We start from the raw sequence: 22,141 nt of genomic DNA, 5'->3' as shown, positions 1-22,141 counted from the left end.
AAGCAGTCCCTGAATATTTTAATAAAGTTTTTTCTTAAAGTGGATGTAAACCCTCACATATACCCAGTGAAGTGAACAGCCTCAGATGATACACAGGGATGAAAAAAATCCTCCTACATAAGTTTTTATTGTATATGTGCTGTCTTCAGCTTTCTAGACTGTTTAGAAAGTGCATATCCTGTTAGAATTTTCTCTTCCTGATTTACCCGTGGGAGGGATGTTTGGCCATACACTGTGAGACAGCGGATTGGAGAAAAAGGCACACACCCCTTCTCCACAAAGGCAGAAACTTGCAGAGCTGTGCTGTGAATAGACCATCTCTCTGCTAATCTATTTATAGCAAAGTTCTCAGTTGACGGAGAACTTACAGAGGTTATAATGCTGATAACAGAAGAATGGAGCAAGAGAAAGCCACGGGATTTAGAGTTTTGAAGAAAACACTACAGATAGATGTGCCTAGGTCAAATTTCATGAATCAGGTTTACATACACTTTAAGGTAGGCTCAGACAAAGTGTTATATTCTATATTTTGTGTGAGCAAAAGCATATGTAATAGAAGTTGTTTTTGTTTTTATGTGTAACACTCTCTTGTGTGTTACTAGTGTTAGTGCAGGCAAATTTAGGTTTATGACTCATGGTAAGTAATGTGAGTCTGAAATTGGGTCTTGGTACTGCAGGTCAAGCTGGATGGCTTCACAGATGCAGGTCTATGGTACCTCCCCCTGGATCTAGGAGCTTGTAAAAGCTTCTGGAAGTTAGTGGGCGTAGGCCAGGAGGTCATAATCTGCATACTTGGGAGAAGCTGTCTAATCCCTAGGCAGAATGTCCTGGCAGAGTAGCAAGGCAAGCCCTTAAATATTGTAGCACCCTCCTTGGTAGGTGCTAGGCAGAGAAAGTATAGTTGATCTGTCTGCTTATCAGGAGAGCCTGATTAATAGTTTTGCTTGTCGCATGTGTCCAGGGTGTGATTCATCTGGGCTGAGGGAGAGTCCCCACTGTATCCAATAGGGGAGCCTGTTGGACAGTGGAGGAAACCCAGCCAGTGACACACAGGCTTTTGTAACTATCTCAGTGGGTTGGCACAAGCAGTGGTGCATTCTGGGATACATTATAAAAGCCAAGGGCACATGTGACAGGGGGGTCTTTGGGCGCGAAGCCAAGTCCCAGAAGGAGGGTGACAGCTGTCTCCTCTTCTGAATGTGTGGAAGGTGGTCACAGGCAGTCGGCCTAGTGGACCAGCAAAGTGTGGCTGAACCCCGAGGTCCAGTGAAGTTGACTGAGGAGGTGAAGGCAGAGCAACTCTAAAAAAACATTGTTCGTGAGTACAGGGTCTGCCCAGGATGGGGACGACTCCAGTGGCTAGAGTCAGCGGCGGACGGGTGTCAGCACACAGGCAGTGAGAGTAAAAGATGTTAGCCCTGAAGAGAATATTCAAACAGGAACAGTCAAATTATCTTCACTTCAGTGGCAGGGTGAAGCAGCAGCCTTGCCCCATTCTACAGTCAGTTGTCCTCAGAATTGTGCATAGTTATTAGTTGGAGTATTCCACTTATCCCTTCTCCCATCCCAGTTCTAAATAAAACACAAAAACCAAATCCCCTGACTGATTATTGTCTGAGCCAAGGACTTTTAATGCCGTTTACCTACTGTCAGCTGCTAATGGTAACCCGGGTGAACCCAAAAAGTGTAATTCTCAGCAGCTCTCTAGGGGGCAGTGCTACAATATGATGGAGTCATGCTAGAAGGGGAGTTAGGTGGAAGATGGAGTGCTGAGGAGGTTCTCGGTGGCCTAGGAGGAGTCCCCTTGGTCTAGGGGGGGCATTGCCTCCAGGCTCAGGCTGGCTGGAAAGCCCTTTTCAGTGTACAATTTGAGAAAGAATCTTGCCTAAGAGCAACAGGGAGCAAGGAGGACATAGTGAGTACATTAGCACAGCCAGGGATTCACAAGGGGAAGCCATATGTAGCAAGCTTTCAAAGGACAGTGCTGTGCTTAAATCTTTTATCCCTTGTCATGGAGGATCTTTGGAGCAGCCAGGTGGGCTTGTAAACAAGCAGCCAGGAGGGCAGGTAGTACCTGCAGGCAGTGAAGCTGGAAGCAGTTCTACAGAGGAGAGGAGATACTCCTACGTGCAGTTTTGCAACATTTTGTGTTATTTTCCAAAGGGGACTATAGCTTCTAGTCCGCAAGGGACTTTTGCCACTGATCCTTAAAGACTGATTGTGTCCAGGAAGGAGAACAGTCCAGGATCTTTTCTCTGTACAAAAGAAGGAAGTTGTTCCCATCTGTTGTTTCAGTTAAGTTGGGCATCCCATAACCCCTCTACCCCGTTCTAATTGCAATCCCTAAAAAAACAACAAAAGCAATGTTATCAATGTGGCCACATCCACTTATGGCTGCGGCCCGTTATGCAGTCACTACCTCCCTGGAGTGTCACTTATTTTCAAGTTCCAAAGTTGGGAGGTATGAGCATCCACTGCAAGTGTCACAGGTAGGTAGGTACGACTTTGCCCATACGGTAACAGCGGTATACAGTTGCGAAATAGCAATGTTCATGAACTCTCGGGTTTATTGTAACATTATTACAAATATAGCAAAATAGCAGTGTTCATCATAACCTCTCCATAGAAAAAAAGAAAAACTGTTTAACTGCTGTTCCTATCACTCTGTGATAACCATGATGATGATAATATCATCTGCTAACGGAACTGAAGCTGTATTTACCATTTCAACTGACTAAGCACACACTATAGAGGGCTGAAGTATGAGAACTGGAGGAAGGCAACCTGAAGAAATATGGAGCCGTTGTCCTTAGCCAGCCCACCAACGAGCTCTCGTTTTGCTCTCATTGGAAAATGACACATGGAATCCTAATAGTTGCTTAAGGGATATCTAGTCCACATTTCTTCTGGGTTTGTTGCGCTTGTTTTTTGTATGAACTCCTTAACAACTTTTTAAAATGCTCAGCGGTGTTGATTAGAGAATGTTTTTTTTCTTCTAGAGTACTGCATTGTTTGGTATTCCACAGTACAGTCAATGGATTGTAATTTCTGTTCCTTTGAGCATACAATTTAACAAATTCACTGGGCCTGGTGTACTACACTATGCATGTACAAACCCGATTCCAAAAAAAGTTGGGACACTGTACAAACTGTGAATGAAAACAGAATGAAATGGTGTGGAAGTTTCAAATTTCAATATTTTATTCAGAATACAACATGGATGACATATCAAATGTTTAAACTGAGAAAATGTATAATTGTAAGGGAAAAATAAGTTGATTTTAAATTTCATGGCATCAACACATCTCAAAAAAAGATGGGACAAGGCCATGATTACCACTGTGTGTCATCCCCTCTTCTTTTTATAACTGTCTGCATGCAAATGTCTGGGGAGTGAGGAGACAAGTTGCTCAAGTTTAGGAATAGGAATGTTGTCCCATTCTTGTCTAATACAGGCTTCTAGTTGCTCAACTGTCTTAGGTCTTCTTTGTCACATCTTCTTTATGATGCGCCAAATGTTTTCTATGGGTGAAAGATCTGGACTGCAGGCTGGCCATTTCAGTACCCGGATCCTTCTTCTACGCAGCCATGATGTTGTAATTGATGCAGTATGTGGTCTGGCATTGTCATATTGGAAAATGCAAGGTCTTCCCTGAAAGAGACGACGTCTGGATGGGAGCATATGTTGTTCTAGAACTCGGATATACCTTTCAGCATTGATGGTGCCTTTCCAGAAGTGTAAGCTGCCCATGCCACACACACTCATGCAACCCCATACCATCAGAGATGCAGGCTTCTGAACTGAGCGCTGATAACAACTTGGGTTGTCCTTGTCCTCTTTGGCCCAAATGACATGGCATCCCAGTTTTCCAAAAAGAACTTCAAATTTTGATTCGTCTGACCACAGAACAGTTTTCCACTTTGCCACAGTTCATTTTAAATGAGCCTTGGCCCAGAGAAAACGCCTGCGCTTCTGGATCATGTTTAGATATGGCTTCATTTTTGGCCTATAGTTTTAGCCGTCAATGGTGAATGGCACGGGGGATTGTGTTCACCGACAATGTTTTCTGGAAGTATTCCTGAGTCCTTATTGTGATTTCCATTACAGTAGCATTCCTGTATTATGTGATGCAGTGCTGTCTAAGGGCCCGAAGATCACAGGCATCCAGTATGGTTTTCCGGCCTTGACCCTTATGCACAAAGATTGTTCCAGATTCTCTGAATCTTTGGATGATATTATGCACTGTAGATGATAATAACATCAAACTCTTTGCAATTTTTCTCTGAGAAACTCCTTTCTGATATTGCTCCAATATTTTTTGCCGCAGCATTGGGGGAATTGGTGATCCTCGGCCCATCTTGACTTCTGAGAGACACTGCCACTCTGAGAGGCTCTTTTTATACCCAATCATGTTGCCAATTGACCTAATAAGTTGCAAATTTGTCCTCCAGCTGTTCCTTACATGTATATTTAACTTTTTTGGCCTCTTATTGCTACCTGTCCCAACTTTTCTGGAATGTGTAGCTCTCATGAAATCCAAAATGAGCCAATATTTGGCATGACATTTCAAAATGTCTCACTTTCAACATTTGATATGTTATCTATATTATATTAAGAATAACATATAAGTTTATGAGATTTGTTAATGAATCTATTCCTTTTTTACTCACAATTTGTACAGTGTCCCAACTTTTTTGGAATCGGGTTTGTATGTCAGTGCATCAAAACTGCATGAGAAAGGAAATTGTATTAGCACAGTATCATACCTCCCAACTTTCAAACTTGAGAACAAGGGGACACTTGTGCCGCTGCAAAAAAAAAAGAAAAATGGGTGTGGCCAAACTTTTTCAGCGGGAGAGGATTAAGGGACATATTTAAACAAAACCCTCCAGAATATATCCTCATACACCCTAGTTACCTGCAACCCCACCCCCCTTATTACACAGAGATCAGAGGGGCCCCCCAGGTATAATTATGTATAGTAGTACAAAGTATATAGGTCGGTGAACACAATCAGAGCTTACACTGGGGTGACCCCCAGTATTACACTGGGGTGACCCCCAATGCACAAAGTTACAGACAGGTGGCACTCAAAGGACTCAGACATTTACACAGATCAGAGGGGACTCCCAGCTCACACTTACCCCATAGGTGGTGTTGGTGAACAATTAGGCTGCTGCTGGTGAGAACAAGCAGGAGGACTGAGTGTAGTCTCCTGGCGCTTAGCGGCTCATACATGCGGGTTCCATTCTCCTCCAGTCCTCATGCAGCTCTAACTGGCACCAGGCTGATGATGAAAGGCTGAGTCCCAAGGATCTAGCCTGCTCTGCCCGTTGCCATTCCCCCTCTGGTGATCAGTATGCTGGCCCTGGCACTGCACATACACTTGTATTGCAGCCAACATCCCTCCACCAGCTGCCTGTCTCCACAAGCTGCAGGGAAGACGCAACCAGTGCCAATGGTAGTGCGCCCCTGTCGGAGAAGTCACTGTAACCAAGTGCCAGAACTTGTTTTTCTAACGCTTCTCTTTGGATTTTATTGTTATCGACCCTGGCCTGGACCACAATTCTGCTTCCTGACATTGTACCTCACTGCAAATACCTTGACAACTTCTGTCTGTCCCCGACCTGGAAACTGATCGTGATCCTAAACCTATCTGCCTGGCTGCTGCTGTGACCTGACTCCATATTTCTATTTGGTGGCTCCCTGGGCTTCCAAGCTCACTGCCCCAGCTTCCTGGCATGTGTGTCCTTCTGTTGCCCTAGCAGTCCCTATCACCACTACTAGGGGTGCTTGGACAGGTTTTTTTGCAAGAGGCCATCCTCGTCATCTCTGGCTCCCCAGTCTAGTACATGACATGTGTAGGGCTGAAACAACTAATCGATTAATCGATTATGAAATTAGTTGTCAATTGTTTTCAAAATCGATTAGTTGGTTAGCCGATTAGTTTGCCTGCATACAGAATGCATTATTTGTTTACATAGCAGGAAATACAGTGCAGCACACATACAGCTAAGCACACCCTCCATACAGGTTAGTATACACAGTGCAGCACACATACAGCTCAGTACATTCCCCATACATGTCAGTATACACAGTGCAGCACACATACAGCTCACTGCACCCTCCACACAGGTCAGTATACATAGTGCAGCGCAACCACAGCTCAGTAACCCTCCATTAGAGATGGGTGTGGGCGTGTTTGGGATCCCACCAGGAAGCCCACGGCTAATCACAGGCAGTGAGACATTTCCCCATCTGTGCAGCTGCGGATCGGGATCTGTTTCCCTGCCTGTCTCGGTGTCGGCGGGATCCTGAACATGCCTGAGCCCATTCCTGCCCTCCATACATGTCCGTATACACAGTGCAGCACACATACAGCTCAGTACACCCTCCATACATGTCAGTACGCTTGGGAATGTATGAGGAGCAATGCCTCATGGGAGATGTAGTCCCATACCTTGCAATAGGGAACTCTATATTATACTTTGCAACTTCCTCTAGGGACACTCTTAAGACAGGAGGAGCAAGAAGTGGTGACAGGGCACCCCAGAACAGGAAGTACGAGTACTAATACTTTTTCTCAAGTCCTACCTGATATCAATTACTGATACCTATTTTTATTGTCGTGACAGTTTTTTTTTAGACTAATGAAAATTGTAACCGTTTCTTTACAATTAGGAAGAACAGTTTTTCTGTGGCTTTGAAATTGCGCTACTCCAGCATGATTTCAAAGCCACAGATCAGTGCAACTTGGACCTCTATATTCTTTGCGGCTTGCGACTTCATTTAACAGAACTCAATGCAAGTCATTGAAATCCCAATAAACTGGATTTTTGACTTACCGTAAATCCTTTTCTCTGAAGTTTATTGACAGACACAGCTCCATATTCTTCTTGACCATTGGGTTATGCTGCCCGCTACAGGAGTAGTACACTAGGCAGGAAAAATCTTTACCATGCCTTTGGGGCCTTAGAAGGGAAAGGTGGAACCAGACCCTTCAGTGAATAAGCCTTTACCACCGTTTGCCTGATCCATCTAGATATGTTTGCAGCAGATGCAGCCAATCCATTTTGAGAGTCTGACTTCCAGAAAGATTCAGTAGCCACCAGGGAGACCCTAATTGCCCGAACCACATCCAAAGAATGCAAAGCAATTTCCTTGGGATGCTTGGACTTAGGACAGAGTGAAGGCAGCACAATGTCATCATTCAAATGGAAATCAGAAACCACCTTAGGAAGAAATGACTGATTAGGTTGAAGTACCACTTTTCTCTGTGGACCACCAGATAAGGTGAATGGCATGATAGGGCCGCCAATTCAGATATTCTGTGGGCAGAAGTAATAGCCACCAAAAAGGCAACCTTCGGTAACAGTGTTAGCAAAGGAATCTCCCTAATGTTCTCCAAAAGAGGTTTTTGAAGAACAGACAATACCAGACAGACAAGTTAAGATCCCATGGAGGTAGCGGGGATCGCCTCAAAGGAGCCATATGGCGAACCCCTTGTATAAAAGTGCGAATCAAGGCATGCGTAGCTAAAGGACGTTGGAAAAAACACAGCCAAAGCAGACACTTGGCCTTTGATAGTGGCCAAGGCCAACTGCTGTTCAACCCTTTTTTGCAGAAAGGTCAAAATCCTAGCCACCAAAAAAAGGCGAGGATGCACCTTCAGCGATTCGCACCATGAGATGTATGATGATAGATCTTCCTGGAAATAGACTTTTGGCCTTCAACAGTGTAGGAATCACGGATTCAGAAAGACCCCTGTCCTTCAATACCTGGCTTTCAACAGCCACGCCCTTAAAACCAGCGACTGTAAAGCAGGAAAGAAGACCAGCCCTTGAGACAGTAGATCTACCCCGAGAGCAAGTCTCCAAGGAGCATCAGCGACCAACCTTACCATATCTGCGTACAAAGGCCGTAGAGGCCAGTCTGGGGCTACCAGAATGACCAGAATCCATTCCACCTCTATGCTGCGCAGAAGCCTCGGCAGGAGTTTTAGCGGAGGGAACGCAGAGAACAGCCAATATTGACACCAAGGATCCCGTGACCTGGCTAAAAACCTCTGAACCTTCTTGTTGAGTGGAGAGGCTAACAGGTCAACATTGGGTATCCCCCACCGGACACAAAGGAGTTGAAATACCTCCGGGTGCAGAGACCATTCCCCCTGATCCAACACCTGAGGACTCAGGTAATCCACCTGCCAGTTTTCCACACCTGGGATGTGCACTGCGGTAAGGGCTGGAAAAAATGTTTCTGCCCATTGCAGGATCTCAGCCACCTCCCAGGCTGCCAAGACACTCTTGGTGCCCCCTTGATGATTGATGTAAGCCACGACCGTGGCATTGTCCAATTGAACCTCGACTGGACAACCCTGTAAACGATTTGTCCAGTGACTCGGGCAAAGCTTTATTGCTCTGAGTTCCAGAATATTGATCGGAAGTCTGGACTCTTCTACTGTCCAGGACCCATTGACACACAGCTTCCCCAGCACTCCTCCCCAGCCGGACAGGCTGGTGTCAGTGGTTACCACAGTCTAATACAATGGGAGAAAGGACTTGCCCTGGTGTAGTGCTAACCAGGAAAAGCCACCATAGAAGAGCAGTGTTTGTGTTGTGACTCATCTGAATCATAGTGTCCAAGGACTTTGGATCTTTACTCCATTTGACAAGAATTTCCCTTTGTAAGGGTCTTGTGTGGAACTGAGCAAACTGAACCACCTCGAAGGTCAACACATCAGACCTAAGGCTCGCATGCAAGTCCGCAGAGAGGACAGATTGCTGGATAACAGCAAAGATATCCCCCCTGTGACTTTTGCAGCTTGTCCGGGGGAAGAAAAACCCTCGCTGAAGCGGAGTCCAGAGTCAGGCCCAGATAATCCAGTTTTGAGGATGGTACCAGAGCAGATTTTTTTAAATTGATGTTCCAACCGAACAAACAAACAGTTCTCTGTAAAGGGGAGATCCGATAGAGCCTTTTTTGAAGCCTAATCCACAGACCAGCTTTTTAGCCACACCATGCGTCTAATAGCTACCCCCACCATGGGCACTCTGGCTACCAGAGGGGGCAGCATCTAGCGACGCATCACATATAAATAGTTGGGTTTGGACCATTTGGTCCATTAGCTCTGTCAGGCCTGGAGAGAGCTGTTCTGTTTCTAGGTCACTTTTAAGTAACTTTGTCCATTCCATTATGGTCTGGGACAGCAGAGTGATCACGAAGACCAGTTTAAGTATTGAGCCCACTATCACGTGTAAGTGGCGGGACAAAGACTCAATCCATCTATCCACGGGGTCGGTAAAAACTGGGGACTCCTCCACCAGGACCACAGTAGATTTGTTCAGTCTGGAAACCTTATGGTCCACCTTCAGTGGTATGGTCCATCTTGCGGATACCGCATCCACGAATGGGTAGCGTCTTTTAAAACGCTTCGGCACCACTAACATCTGTTTGGTGCGCCCCCACTGTTCATTGGAAATGTTGTCAAAAACTTCCGGAAAAGGAAAAAACTTTGCCTGACTTCTGGGATTTACAAGTGCCAAAAGACACCTGCATCCCTGATGCTGCAGAATCATCGTTTCCCGCACTGGCACTATAAGTGCCTCCACCAGCACGCTTTCCCATGCGGCTGCATACGAGGATATATCATCCTCACCATCCGAGTGCAATGACGCAGATCCCTCAGGGTGGCATGCATCCGTGGCGGCCAAATCTACCTCACAATTTGAGGATACAGGTGAGGCAGGGGAGGGCATAGGGCGCTTTTTACTAGTGGCATTTTTCAAAACCAAATCCTTAATTGACACCAGGTTTTCCAAAACCTGCCGTTAAGGCAGACAGGGGTTGCGACCCGGAGGTCCCTGCAACTGCAAGGAGGGGATCTGTAGGTGAAATTCGTTCCTGGGACTTCATACGAACCCTGGAATAATGCAGTGTCACTTTATGAAAACTGCAAAAAAACGGACTGCACTGCTGCACCAGCGGTACTACAAGTCTCGGCCACTAGCACTGTCGATAGCAGGGTGAGCGAGGAAGACCTACAGGGACCCCAACAAACATACTACCAATCGATATGGAGGAAAACAGGATCGGTCTGCTAGAAAAACAATTTTCACAGGAAGAGGAAGAACCTGGGTAATTCAGTAGAGTAAAGGCCTAGCTGCTCCCTACTGTCCAGTGATCGCAGACTCCGAGAAAATGGCCGCCCAATGAATTCTTATGAGGAAACCACAAAAACATGTCCGCCCATGCATTTAATGGGAAATTCTGCAAAATGAGGCTAAATGATTCTACAGCAAAATGGTGCCCCCCCCCCCCCCCCCAGGATGTGCTATGCGGTTTCCAGGACCCCCTAAGGGGTCCAAATGATTAGTGGCATCAGGGGGTCCCCGGCAGGGACCCCCACCAGGATTACCCCCCCCCCAGCGGATCCACTACAGCGGCCTCGGCTTGTCCACCCCCCAAGTACCCCTGTCACTGACTGAGGTAGGGACCTCTGTAGGGCTGCAACTAACGATTAATTTGTCTGTCGACTAATCTATCGATTATTTTTACGATTAGTCGACTAATCTAACGATTATTTTTATTTTATTTTTTTTGCTTAATTGAGTGTTTTTTTGATTAGCTAATTAATCCTGTAATTAATACAGACCCCTCAGTAAGCCCCCCCCAGTACAGACCCCACAGTAAGCCCTCCCACCTAGTACAGGCCACTTAGTAAGCCCCCCTCCCAGTGCAGACCCCTCAGTAAGCCCTTCCACCTAGTACAGACCACTTAGTAAGCCCCCCTCCCAGTGCAGACCCCTCAGTAAGCCCTTCCACCTAGTACAGTATGTACTATGTAATATGGAAGGGCTTACTGAGGGGTCTGTACTGGAAGGGGGGCTTACTAAGTGGTCTGTACTGTACAGACCACTTAGTAAGCCCCCCTCCCAGTACACTAGTACAGACCACTCAGTAAGCCCTCCAACCTAGTACAAACCCCTTAGTAAGCCCCCCCTCCCAGTACAGACCCCTCAGTAAGCCCTCCCACCTAGTACAGACCACTTACTAAGCCCCCCTCCCAGTACAGACCCCTCAGTAAGCCCTCCCACCTAGTACAGACCACTTAGTAAGCCCCCCTCCCAGTGCAGACCCCTCAGTAAGCCCTCCCACCTAGTACAGTATGCACTAGGTGGGAGGGCTTACTGAGGGGTCTGTACTGGGAGGGGGGTTTACTAAGTGGTATGTACTAGGTGGGAGGGCTTACTGAGGGGTCTGTACTGGAAGGGGGGCTTACTAAGTGGTCTGTACTGTACAGACCACTTAGTAAGCCCCCCTCCCAGTACACTAGTACAGACCACTCAGTAAGCCCTCCAACCTAGTACAAACCCCTTAGTAAGCCCCCCTCCCAGTGCAGACCCCTCAGTAAGCCCTCCCACCTAGTACAGACTGTACTAGGTGGGAGGGGGTACTGAGGGGTCTGCACTGGGAGGGGGGGCTTACTAAGGGGTCTGTACTAGGTGGGAGGGCTTACTGAGGGGTCTGTACTGGGAGGGGGGCTTACTAAGTGGTCTGTACTGTACAGACCACTTAGTAAGCCCCCTCCCAGTACAGACCCCCCAGTAAGCCCTCCCACCTAGTACAGGCCATTACAAGTCGCCACAGTACAGTACAAGCCGGTGTAGTGCCGCACATGTGACATCTCTTAAGTAGCTGGGTGATCGGGGAGGATGGCGTTGCGGCAGAAGCTGTGGCGGAGTACAGGGGTGCTGGAGACGGTCAGCGCTCACCTCTTGTCTCTGACATCGGTGTGGACGGAGCCCGGCGGGGGAATTTCAAGCGGCGCGGCGGCCAGGGATTTTTTGTAGCCCTAGAGCTCTGAAATGCTGGGGAGGGAGGCCTTGGGGGAGCCTGGTACATTCCGAGAGGCCAGGGGGAAAGAGGGGTACCCGAAGGTCCGACCTTCACAGGGAGGGGCCCACGTCCGCTCCAAGCCCGCCAGAGCTATGGGGGGACACTACTCACCATACCAACGACATTGGGTGGACGCCACTCCGGACAGACTACCTCTCCACTCGGGGTGGGGGTGCTGACAGCCAAGGGGTATGCTGCGACTCAGGCTGAACCAGATTGTGTGCGTCCCAGCGAGGTATTTCACTCGCGGGCCAGCCCCTGTCCGTTGGAGCTCTGTCATGACGAGGCCTAGCGCTGGGCATTAACTATCAAAAAAATAAATTTTTAACAAAGGTTCCCTTTTAAAATAAAAAAGACAAGCTAAGACTGAAGTCCCAGCCGGAAACGAGGTCCTACTCCTAAATTAGGCAGAAACAAACTGAATCCTTTAGCAGAGTGTGTGGGTGTATGCCTGCAGGAACTGCCCCATAGATGTGGTAAAGATTTTTCCTGCCTAGTGTCCTACTCCTGTGGGGCAGCATAACCCAATGGTCAAGAAGAATATGGAATCTGTCAATGAATGATAGAGAAAAGGTATAGTTGCTTAGAATCGGTGCAACACTAGTGTGTATGTATATTTGTGTGTGTGTGTATATATATATATATATATATATATATATATATATATATATATATATATACTGTATATCTTCTGTCTGTTATTTATGTTATTAAAGTAGATTCGATATTTTGTTCCCTCACCATATAGCTACAAATTCTGAAAGAAATCCTCTGCACACTGTTTCACCCTTTCTAGCAAACTATGCAATGAAAAACAGAGATATTTAGTCCACATATAGTCCTTTCAGAATTTGTATTGTTAATATGTGGTCACACCCCTTTAGCACCTGATGGTTTAAATACATGTACAAGCTATTGAGATTTTGTGCACATGTATATCGTTTCTCTGTTGGAACGCAGGTCAGTGACCAGACCTGAATCTAGTTGCTCTCCCCCCATCTTGTGTCTCTATGCCCCAAGTTGGCATGGTGTCCACCGTAGCCTTTGCAGTGGCAAAGCAGCGTAGGACTGGCCATAAGAGGGATTACTTTGACATAATTGGTCAGCTTAAATATGTATTGCAATATATAAAGGGGGCAAAGCCGTGTGCAGAAGATCCATCCAGAATTTGTAGTTAAATACTTGTACAAGCTATTGGATTTTGAGCACAGGTATGTCTTTTCTTATCATATAGTTGGTTTTTTTGCACTGCATAGAGATATTAAAGAATACATTTTCTTTTTTTTTTTACTTTACTATTTCACAAGTTCTGCAAACCGGTGCAAGCCAGAGATCGGGCTGGTCCATCTGTCACAGGGTTGCCACCCAGCCGGTACTTTACCGGCACAGCTGGTATTTGTGGATTGCCAGCAATTGCCGGTATTTGTATTGCAGTATCTGTGTGCAGTAGACTGGTTGCTAGGATGGCCAGCCGACTGGCATCTAGCAACCAGTGACGTGCGGAGTAGAAGAGGACCCAACATGCACTGCAAAAGAGGATCTTCCTTTGCTGTGTCCACCACCACTTATTGATGTACTAACTAGCTTTTAATTTAACCACTTCTGTACCAGAAGATTCCCCCCTTAATGACCAGGCCATTTTTTTGCGATTCTTACTTAACTGACAATTGACAATTAACTGACAATTGCGCGGTCATGCAACGCTGTACCCAAATAAAATTAATGTCCTTTTTTTCCCCCCACAAATAGAACTTTCTTCTGGTGGTATTTGATCACCTGTGAGATTTTTTATTTTTTTTGCACTATATTTTAGGCCAGTTTGTTTTCTGCTACATAATCAGATCGGACCCCTAACTGACATTAGATAAAAAAAAAAAATATATACCATGCTTGAAAGTCGGAACTGGTTACTAAAATTTTTGAATCTCACCACTGATTATACGCCACACTTTTGTTTTTTTAATTTTTATCTGATTAATCAAAACAATTATCGGACAACTAATTGATTATGAAAATAATCGTTAGTTGCAGCCCTAGACCTGTGTGTTCAGATTACAAATAGAATATATGCAAAATTTACTAACAAGAGTGTTTGCTATGGAATGTACTCTCCATGGTCTGAACGCACACCAGCTTTGCCACAGTGTATCTAAAATAATAAAGGGATTTTCTCTAATGTTCTCAATGTTTTGGGGTTTATTTAACTTCTTTTAGCATTTTTAGATTAGCATACCATATGGGAATAGAATCACATAGATTACGCATGGCAAATGTCAATAAAGTGATCCTGTCACTATACGGCCCAAACTAAACATAAGGCAGTCTCTAAAAGAAGAAGCTACTGTATTTACTTTATTTCTGACAGCCTGTATTGGAAAACTCTGCTGTGTGGCTTACCCCCGGCCACTGCAGGTGACACTTCTGGGTGTGTCAAATACTTGAGCGCTGGCTTTTATGTCCTGTGGTGATGTAGGGTTCAATGAAAGGAACCCCAGTGGACCTTACCATATGCATTGAAAATTAGTGCACAATAAGCTTTTATTTTTTTTTGAAAATTTCTGTTTATTTGCACAATAAGCTTGATTGGAACAGGGATCAGATACACTATATTACCAAAAGGGACGCCTGCCTTTACACGCACATGAACTTTAATGGCATCCCAGTCTAAGTCCGTAGAGTTTAGTATTGAGTTGGCCCAACCTTTGCAGCTTTAACAGCTTCAACTCTTCTCGGAAAGCTATCAACAAGGTTTAGAAGTAGGTCTATGGCAATTTTTGACCATTAGTCCAGAAGCACATTTGTGAGGTCAGGCAATGATGTTGGATGAGAAGGCCTGGCTCTCTGCTCTAATTCATCCCAAAGGTGTTCTATCGGGTTGAGGTGAGGACTCTGTGAAGGTCAGTCAAGTTCTCCACCTCAAACTTGCTCATCCACACTTTATTTCCAAAAGTAATGGGTTACCCCTCGGAATCATTTGGTGGAGGGGAGAATATGGTATGGGGTTGTTTTTCAGGGGTTGGGCTTGGGCTTGGCCAAGACATTTTGAACAATGTTCTGCTCTCGGATGGCCCCTTCCTGTTCCAACATGATTATGCACCAGTGCACAAAGCAAGGTCCATAAAGACATGGATGAGCAAGTTTGGGGTGGAGAAACTTGACTGGCCTGACCTCAAATCGATAGAACACCTTTGGGAAAATTAGAGAGGAGACTGCGAGCCAGGCCTTCTCATCCAACATTAGTGCTAAACCTCACAAGAATAGTTAAACAATCCCAAAAAGACACACTCCTAAACCTTGTGGACAGCCTTCCCAGAAGAGTTGAAGCTGTTATAGCTGCAAAGGTAGGGGGGGGGAAACTTTATATTGAACCCTACGCACTAAGACTGGGATGCCAAAAAATGTCTGTGCATGCGTAATGCCCCGTACACACGTGCAGATTATCTGAAGACTTTTGTCTGCCGACTTACCAAAACCATATAATATGAGGTCAAACCTAAACACTTTCAATTTGTATGCAATCTGGCAGGCCCTTGCACTACATAGAAAAGGTAAATCTGAAGACAAAAGTCTGCAGATAATCTGCACGTGTGTATGGGGCATTACGGACCACAATGAAAGTAAAGCAAAATGATGTTTCCCTGATCTTGTTCATTTGCTTTAGTAAATTAGCCCTATTGAATAATTTCAAGGAGGAAAGTAGATCTCATGCCTGTTCATATAGTACGGTAAAACTCATACCTATTACTTTGGCCCAGCGTTATGAGGACAGGAAGAGAACAGATCTAGTTTAAACCTTGTATAGCCAGCCTTATTTTGTCAAACATAAGCCAACAAATAATAGAACCTCGAGATCAGTGCTCAGTATCTCAACTTTTTTCCATATCTGAGATAAATCAGTCACAAGTATGTAAATATTAAGTAAGTGTATATATATATATATCTATATATATCTATATATATACATATATATATATATATATATATACTGTATATATATATATATATATATATATATATATATATATATATATATATATATATATATATATATATATATATTAACAGCATGCAAGCACAAAAACATTTATTTTTTTCAATAAACTTGGTTATTATTGGTATTCAGATGTTAAAATATCAGTGGTGTGACAGCACTCGAATCCTGAAATTCTCAACTGATGTAGGTTTGCAGAATTAAAAGGAGAAAATAAATAGTAAAAAAGAAGAACCAACTACTATCCTTCACACAATCTACACACATCCTCATTTTACTTTAACAAATGAAAGCTATTTTCCTCCCTTTCTATGTCAGCTCCCTTTTGATTTTCCATTTAAAATGTTTTTTTAAATAGAATTATTTTGAATATCGTTGAGCTATATCTGTAGATCTGGATATTTATTACCAGTGACAACATGCATACTTGCATTTAATGTGGTAACAATAGTAGCAGTGGTGCCATTACTTCTATCATCATCTTTGTGAACCTGCTACATCCTTCCTGTTAAGAGCATTGCTGAGAAAAGACAAGAAGTTTTTAGAAAGCCAGAATGACCTTACCTACTCCATATCGCTCTGTGCATGTTTTCTGCCAGGGAGCCATCCTGAGCAGTCCAGAGCAATCCAGGACCACCTGTGCCTAAACACGCTTCACACCACACACTGCACAGGAATTTCAAGTGACCTAAGAATATTTTGGTGACCAAGTTTGCTTGTCACAGTTCATCTGATTGTAGATCTAATCCCTCCTTGTGACACTCCTACTGAGCACTTCCTTCTTGCACTGTCTGAAATGATCACTTCTCTGTTTCCTCTTCTGAGTGCAAAGCTGCTTAAGCAACCGTCACACAAAAAAGCCTTGTGCACACATATTCCCATGGATGATATTATTTCACCGCATTACAATATGTCACCTCATTCAAATGTTAGCTTTAGGTGATTATTTTTATTTATAGGTGTTTGTTTATTCAAAAAGGAATATAAATAGGATGTCAAAAAATGGGCCTTTATTTTTTTTTTTTACCCCCTTCCTGACCAGGGCCTATTTTGCGATTCGGCACTGCGTGACTTTAACGGACAATTGCGCGGCCGTGCGACACTGTACCTAAACGAATTTGACGTCCTTTTTTTCCCACAAACAGAGCTTTCTTTTGGTGGTATTTGACCACCTGTGCAATTTTTTGATCATGCGCTATAAACAAAAAAAGAGCGTCAATTTTGCAAAAATAACAATATTTTTCACATTTTTTTATATGAAATTCCCCCCCAAAAAAAGTAAAAATCAAAATTTTTTAACATTTTCAGCCAATTTGTTTTATGCTACATATGTTTGGTAAAAAAAAATCTCAAAAAGCGTATTTTGATTGGTTTGCGCAAAAGTTATCGCGTTTACTACAAAGGGAAAGATTTTTGTTATTTTTGTTGTTTTTTTTTTTAACGCGTAATGGCGGCGATCTGCGATTTTTTTTGCGGTACTGCGACATTGCAGCGGACAGATCGGACCCTTGACTGACATTTTTGATACTTTTGGGGTTACCAGTGACATTTCTACAGTAATCAGTGCTATACATATGCACTGTTACTGTAAAATTACACTGGCAGTGAAGGGGTTAACTTTTTTTGAGAGGGAGGGGCTATGTGTGTCCCTAGGGGCGTGATTCTAACTGTGATTGGCTGTGGCTTGAGGTGTATGAACAGTGATCAACGGTCCTACATAGTAGAACCGTATGATCACCATTCATACACAGGGGAGAATGACAGGCGGCTTGTTTACATTAGCCGCCTGCCTATCTCCCTCTGCACCGTCGATTGCCGAGTGACCGGCGGACATCGGGTCCGCCGGTCACACGCGCGGGGGGTTCGTGACCGCGCGGAAGCGGGAGCGCGCCTCCGGGGGAGCGCGCTCGCTCCCTAGACCCTCACAGGCTAGTGGCGTAGACCTACGTCGCTCTGCCTGTGAGGGGCTGACCGCCGCAGTAAATAGTCGTGCGGCGGTCGGCAAGCGGTTAAAGGCTGCATTACACAGTACAAAATAACAATAAAGTAACATATAAAGATCATAAAGAGGTACAATGTCTCCAATCCATATGTTGTAGGCATGTGATAGTAACGTAAAAACTACTGAAAAAACATAATGCATCCTGTATTAGAATTCGAAACGGTGCTATATCAGGTTGGTGCTGTTATAGATGGAGTTAATGTTGGTAATTAGTTCAAGAAATTCCACGAAAGTAAACCGTCCTGACTTGATAATGCAAGCCGTAGGGGGATGCAGTAAATCGAGCCGAGATTTAAGTGAAGGAGCTTAGGGAGGGCGAGGAGAGGGGGAGGTAGCTGAGAGCGAGATAGGAACAGAAAGAGAATAAGAGGGGCCGCAAGGAAGAGGGATCATGGTGTGGGGTTGTTTTTCAGGGGTTGGGCTTGGCCCCTTAGTTCAAGTAAAAGAAACTCTTAGAGAGTATGCATACCAACACATTTTGGACAATTTCATGTCCCCAACTTTGTGGGAACAGTTTGGGGATGGTCCCATCCTGTTCCAACATGACTGCATGGAGTCCTGAAATTAATTTTGTGTGGAGTTAAAAATGGACTACACTGTGTTTTTTTTTTGGACTTGCAACACTTTCACTTTATCAAAAAAGGATTAACTGCGCTATATTCAATTAACCAAAGCAGCAACTCCGAATTGAGACTGACACCAATACACAAATAAATCAAAAAAGAGTTGCGCTAAATGAGAACAAACTGTGCATATCACAAATACGTAAAATTGTCAAACATAAAGAATCCATAAGTGTTAATGTGCGCACCAGTGCACATGGTGCATGCATATAAAGGAAGTCCATATAAACTCCAATTGTTAACATAAATAAGTGAAACTGTGTTCGTCCACCACCGAAAGTGAATATTCTTCTGCACCTTTGGCCTACACCCAGCCAGGACCTTGGATCACCACATCAGTAGGTGGGCAGGAAAAGCTCCTACGGGATCTTCAAACGTTATCAAGCTATCATGCTATCCAGCTTCTCAAATGGTGACACTCCCCATAAAACATAGCAAGGAATCCATCATAGTGTAAAACGGTACAATTCCCTTCCCTTTTTTTTCTGTTTTCTTCTCTTTGTTCGACTGGGCGCTTGATACCTTGGTTGGACCTGGGAAAACCCCAATTGTGATGGACTTGATGGTCTGGGCCTAAACCTCTCGGGTGCCATTACTTATAGGGGAATTGTAGGAGCCATGATTAGAACTCCTATTGCTACTATATTGGGGCACCTGAGGACCCTGTCCATAACTATCACAGGGCCTTCTCTGTCTCTAAGGGGAAAAAAATCTATTTTGAGTAGGGACCCTGGAATGGTACTCTAATCCATAACTTCTCTCCTCTGGCCCATTATATATACCATCATCATTGTGGCTTTGGGAAGAGACATAACCTTGATTGCTACAGTATATTGCCCCTGGCCATAGTAGGTCGAGGGACCATGTCCTTGATTATGTCCCTGTCCCTGGGGAGGGCCAGAACTGGAAGGAGGACCATATCCTTGATTGGGAAATTGGCCCTGTCCATGAGAGGGACCATGTCCTCGGCCATAATTGGGATCATGGGAAAGGTACTGTCCTTGGCCATAGCCTCGGATTTGATCCGAAGGGGGAGGGTAATGTGGGGCCTGGCTCTAATTCTTATAAGGTGGCCTCCCCTACTCTTGTTTTGGACTCTATAGGGAGACTGGTAGGAGGGATTATGAATTTTATTTGTATTTCTCACAGATGTAATCATGAAAGAGGACTCTACACCATCTGTCAAACCCAACTCCATGCCATTGATCAGTTCATTCCCTTGATCGATCTGCTCCCTCCTTGAATTGTCTCATTGTCTCTAATTTCTGCAAGGATTTTTTTTCTGCCATTCAAAAACACTATTAGTTTGATAAGCTCCTAGATCTCTATTATATTTTTTCCTTTTATTTTATTTTTCTGATTTTTCTCCTCTTTTTCAAGGACTTTTAGGAGGTTCTTGGACCTTTCTCTGTTTTCGTCACAATCTTTGAAAGGGACCAATTTTTCTTTCACGATCTTGATCTCTTCATCTAGATGTGTTAATTTAGCATCCTTCCTCCCTATTAAAATTTTTAAAAAATGTACCCCTGCTTTGTAAAAATATTTGTACCATTCCTCTAATTCGAGGTAACCTTTCTGAGTACACACCTCCCACCTAAGACTCCTGGGTACCATCATATTTTTAATGTAGGTCTCCAGGAACACAATGCCCCACTGGTTGTGGACCTCTGAAATTGTAAGATTTTTCAATCTGACAAACAAACATCCCAAATCTCCCTCCTTATCTGAAATTTCAAAAAACCCCTCCGTGTTAACCATCTTGGTGCCTCTATATTCAAAAATATCCATACCAGTGAGGTGATCACCTAATAAGTGTGAGACAGTCTCCGCTACACAAACAGATCAAAAAAGAGTTGCGCTAAATGAGAACAAACTGTGCATATCACACATACATAAAATTGTTAAACATAAAGAATCCATAAGTAATAATGTGCTCACCAGTGCACATGGTGTATATAAAGGAAATCCATATAAACTCCAATTGTTAACATAAATAAGTGAAACTGTGTTCGTCCACCACCGAAAGTGAATATCCTTCACCGCAAACAGATTACCTGCTTACCAGATATTTTGACCATAAAGGTCCTCTGCGCATTTGGCTTACACCTAGCCAGGGCCTTGGATCACAACATCAATAGGTGGGCAGGTAAACCTCCTACGGGATCTTCAAATGCTATCACGCTATCCAGCTTCTCAAATGGTAACACTCCCCATAAAACATAGCAAGGAATCCAACATAGTGTAAAATTGATATCAGAAGGTACAATTCCCTTCACCCTAAGCACATGTGACAGATGTGAAAGGGTCTGGAGAAGCCGTGGGAATGTTAAGCAACACCGTTCAGCATGACCGGCTTGGTGGTGGGTCAGTGATGGTCTGGGGAGGCATATCCTTGGAGGGACACACAGACCTCTACAGGTTAGACAATGGCACCCTAACTGCCATTAGGTATCGGGATGAAATCCTTGGACCCATTGTCAGACCCGATGCTGGTGCAGTGGGTCCTGGGTTCCTCCTGGTGCATGACAATGCCGGCCTCATGTGGCAAGAGTATACAGCCAGTTCCTGGAGGATGAAGGAATTAATACCATTGAATGACCCCCATGCTCGCCTGACCTAAATCCAATAGAACACCTCTGGGACATTATGTTTCAGTCCATCAAATGCCATCAGGTTGTACCGCTGTTCAAGAGCTCAATGAATAAAGGAAAGGTTTGGGACTTTGAGTGAGGTGGAGACCAGAACGCTGGGAGATATGGGTAATAAGAACATTTTATTACTGTATACCATCAATAGACAAAGTACAACATGTAAAATAGCAATTCATGTATAAACAGCATATTACAAACATATTGGTCAGTCTGATGCATTTGCAGGTACACAAAATATGCATAAAGAGTATAGGGACTATGGCACTTCGTATGGAATTGTAGGCCACACTCCCGCATAATCTCACTTAACTTAACTAGAATAATAACACTGACCCCAGTTTTGGCAAAGAAAAGGCCGCGGCACTCTTTATTGGTTTAAATAAATAAATTAAATCATAACAATTACTTGAATAGTTGAATCATTCAATTCAATTGAATCATCAATTACTTGCTTGTAAAAACACTCAAACTGAAATAACTTATAATTGCTCAGTTATAAAACAACTCGAGCAACAATAAACATAAAATACCATACGAAATACAATGTCCCCCCTAGTATACTAGGGTGACCCAACCACACAAAGGTGCACGCGACAAAGGGAGGGGGGGCGGGGAACTTTCTTCTTTGAGCTCTTCGGTGCAAAAGGAAGCACCCCAGCCCAAACCAAGCTTATAAAGCCTCTGCCCCAGCTTGCTAGAACCTTCCCTGCACACCGATTGGCCGATACCGGCTGTATGCTCAGGTAAAATTAACCTCCTACTAGCCTAAACCTGTAAACCTATACCCCTATGCTTACCTGACAGAACTGCTAATGGTGGCCACAATCCCACACAAGTGGCCACATAATGTGCCCCCTTTTATATGGAATTGTAGGCCACACTCCCGCATAATCTCACTTAACTTAACTAGAATAATAACACTGACCCCAGTTTTGGCAAAGAAAAGGCCGCGGCACTCTTTATTGGTTTAAATAAATA

The 22,141-nt window shown here is 44.2% G+C and overlaps 1 protein-coding gene across 1 annotated transcript in view; it reads right to left on the bottom strand.

Annotated features, from left to right (window-relative positions):
- Positions 1 to 16,628, bottom strand: part of DOCK2 (dedicator of cytokinesis 2) — a 349,654-nt gene extending 333,026 nt beyond the window's left edge. The window contains exon 1 of the mRNA XM_082254918.1: positions 16,452 to 16,628. Coding sequence (XP_082111044.1) covers positions 16,452 to 16,494 — 43 coding nt within the window. The 5' untranslated portion in view covers positions 16,495 to 16,628. The remainder of the gene's footprint in view (positions 1 to 16,451) is intronic.
- Between the last annotated feature and the right edge of the window lie 5,513 nt (positions 16,629 to 22,141).

Source organism: Pelophylax lessonae (assembly GCF_965119305.1).
Source record: "Pelophylax lessonae genome assembly, chromosome: 4".
In the NCBI taxonomy this organism is placed as follows: Eukaryota; Metazoa; Chordata; class Amphibia; order Anura; family Ranidae; genus Pelophylax; species Pelophylax lessonae.
Note: the sequence above shows the minus strand (reverse complement) of the source record. Positions and strands in the feature narration are given on the sequence as shown.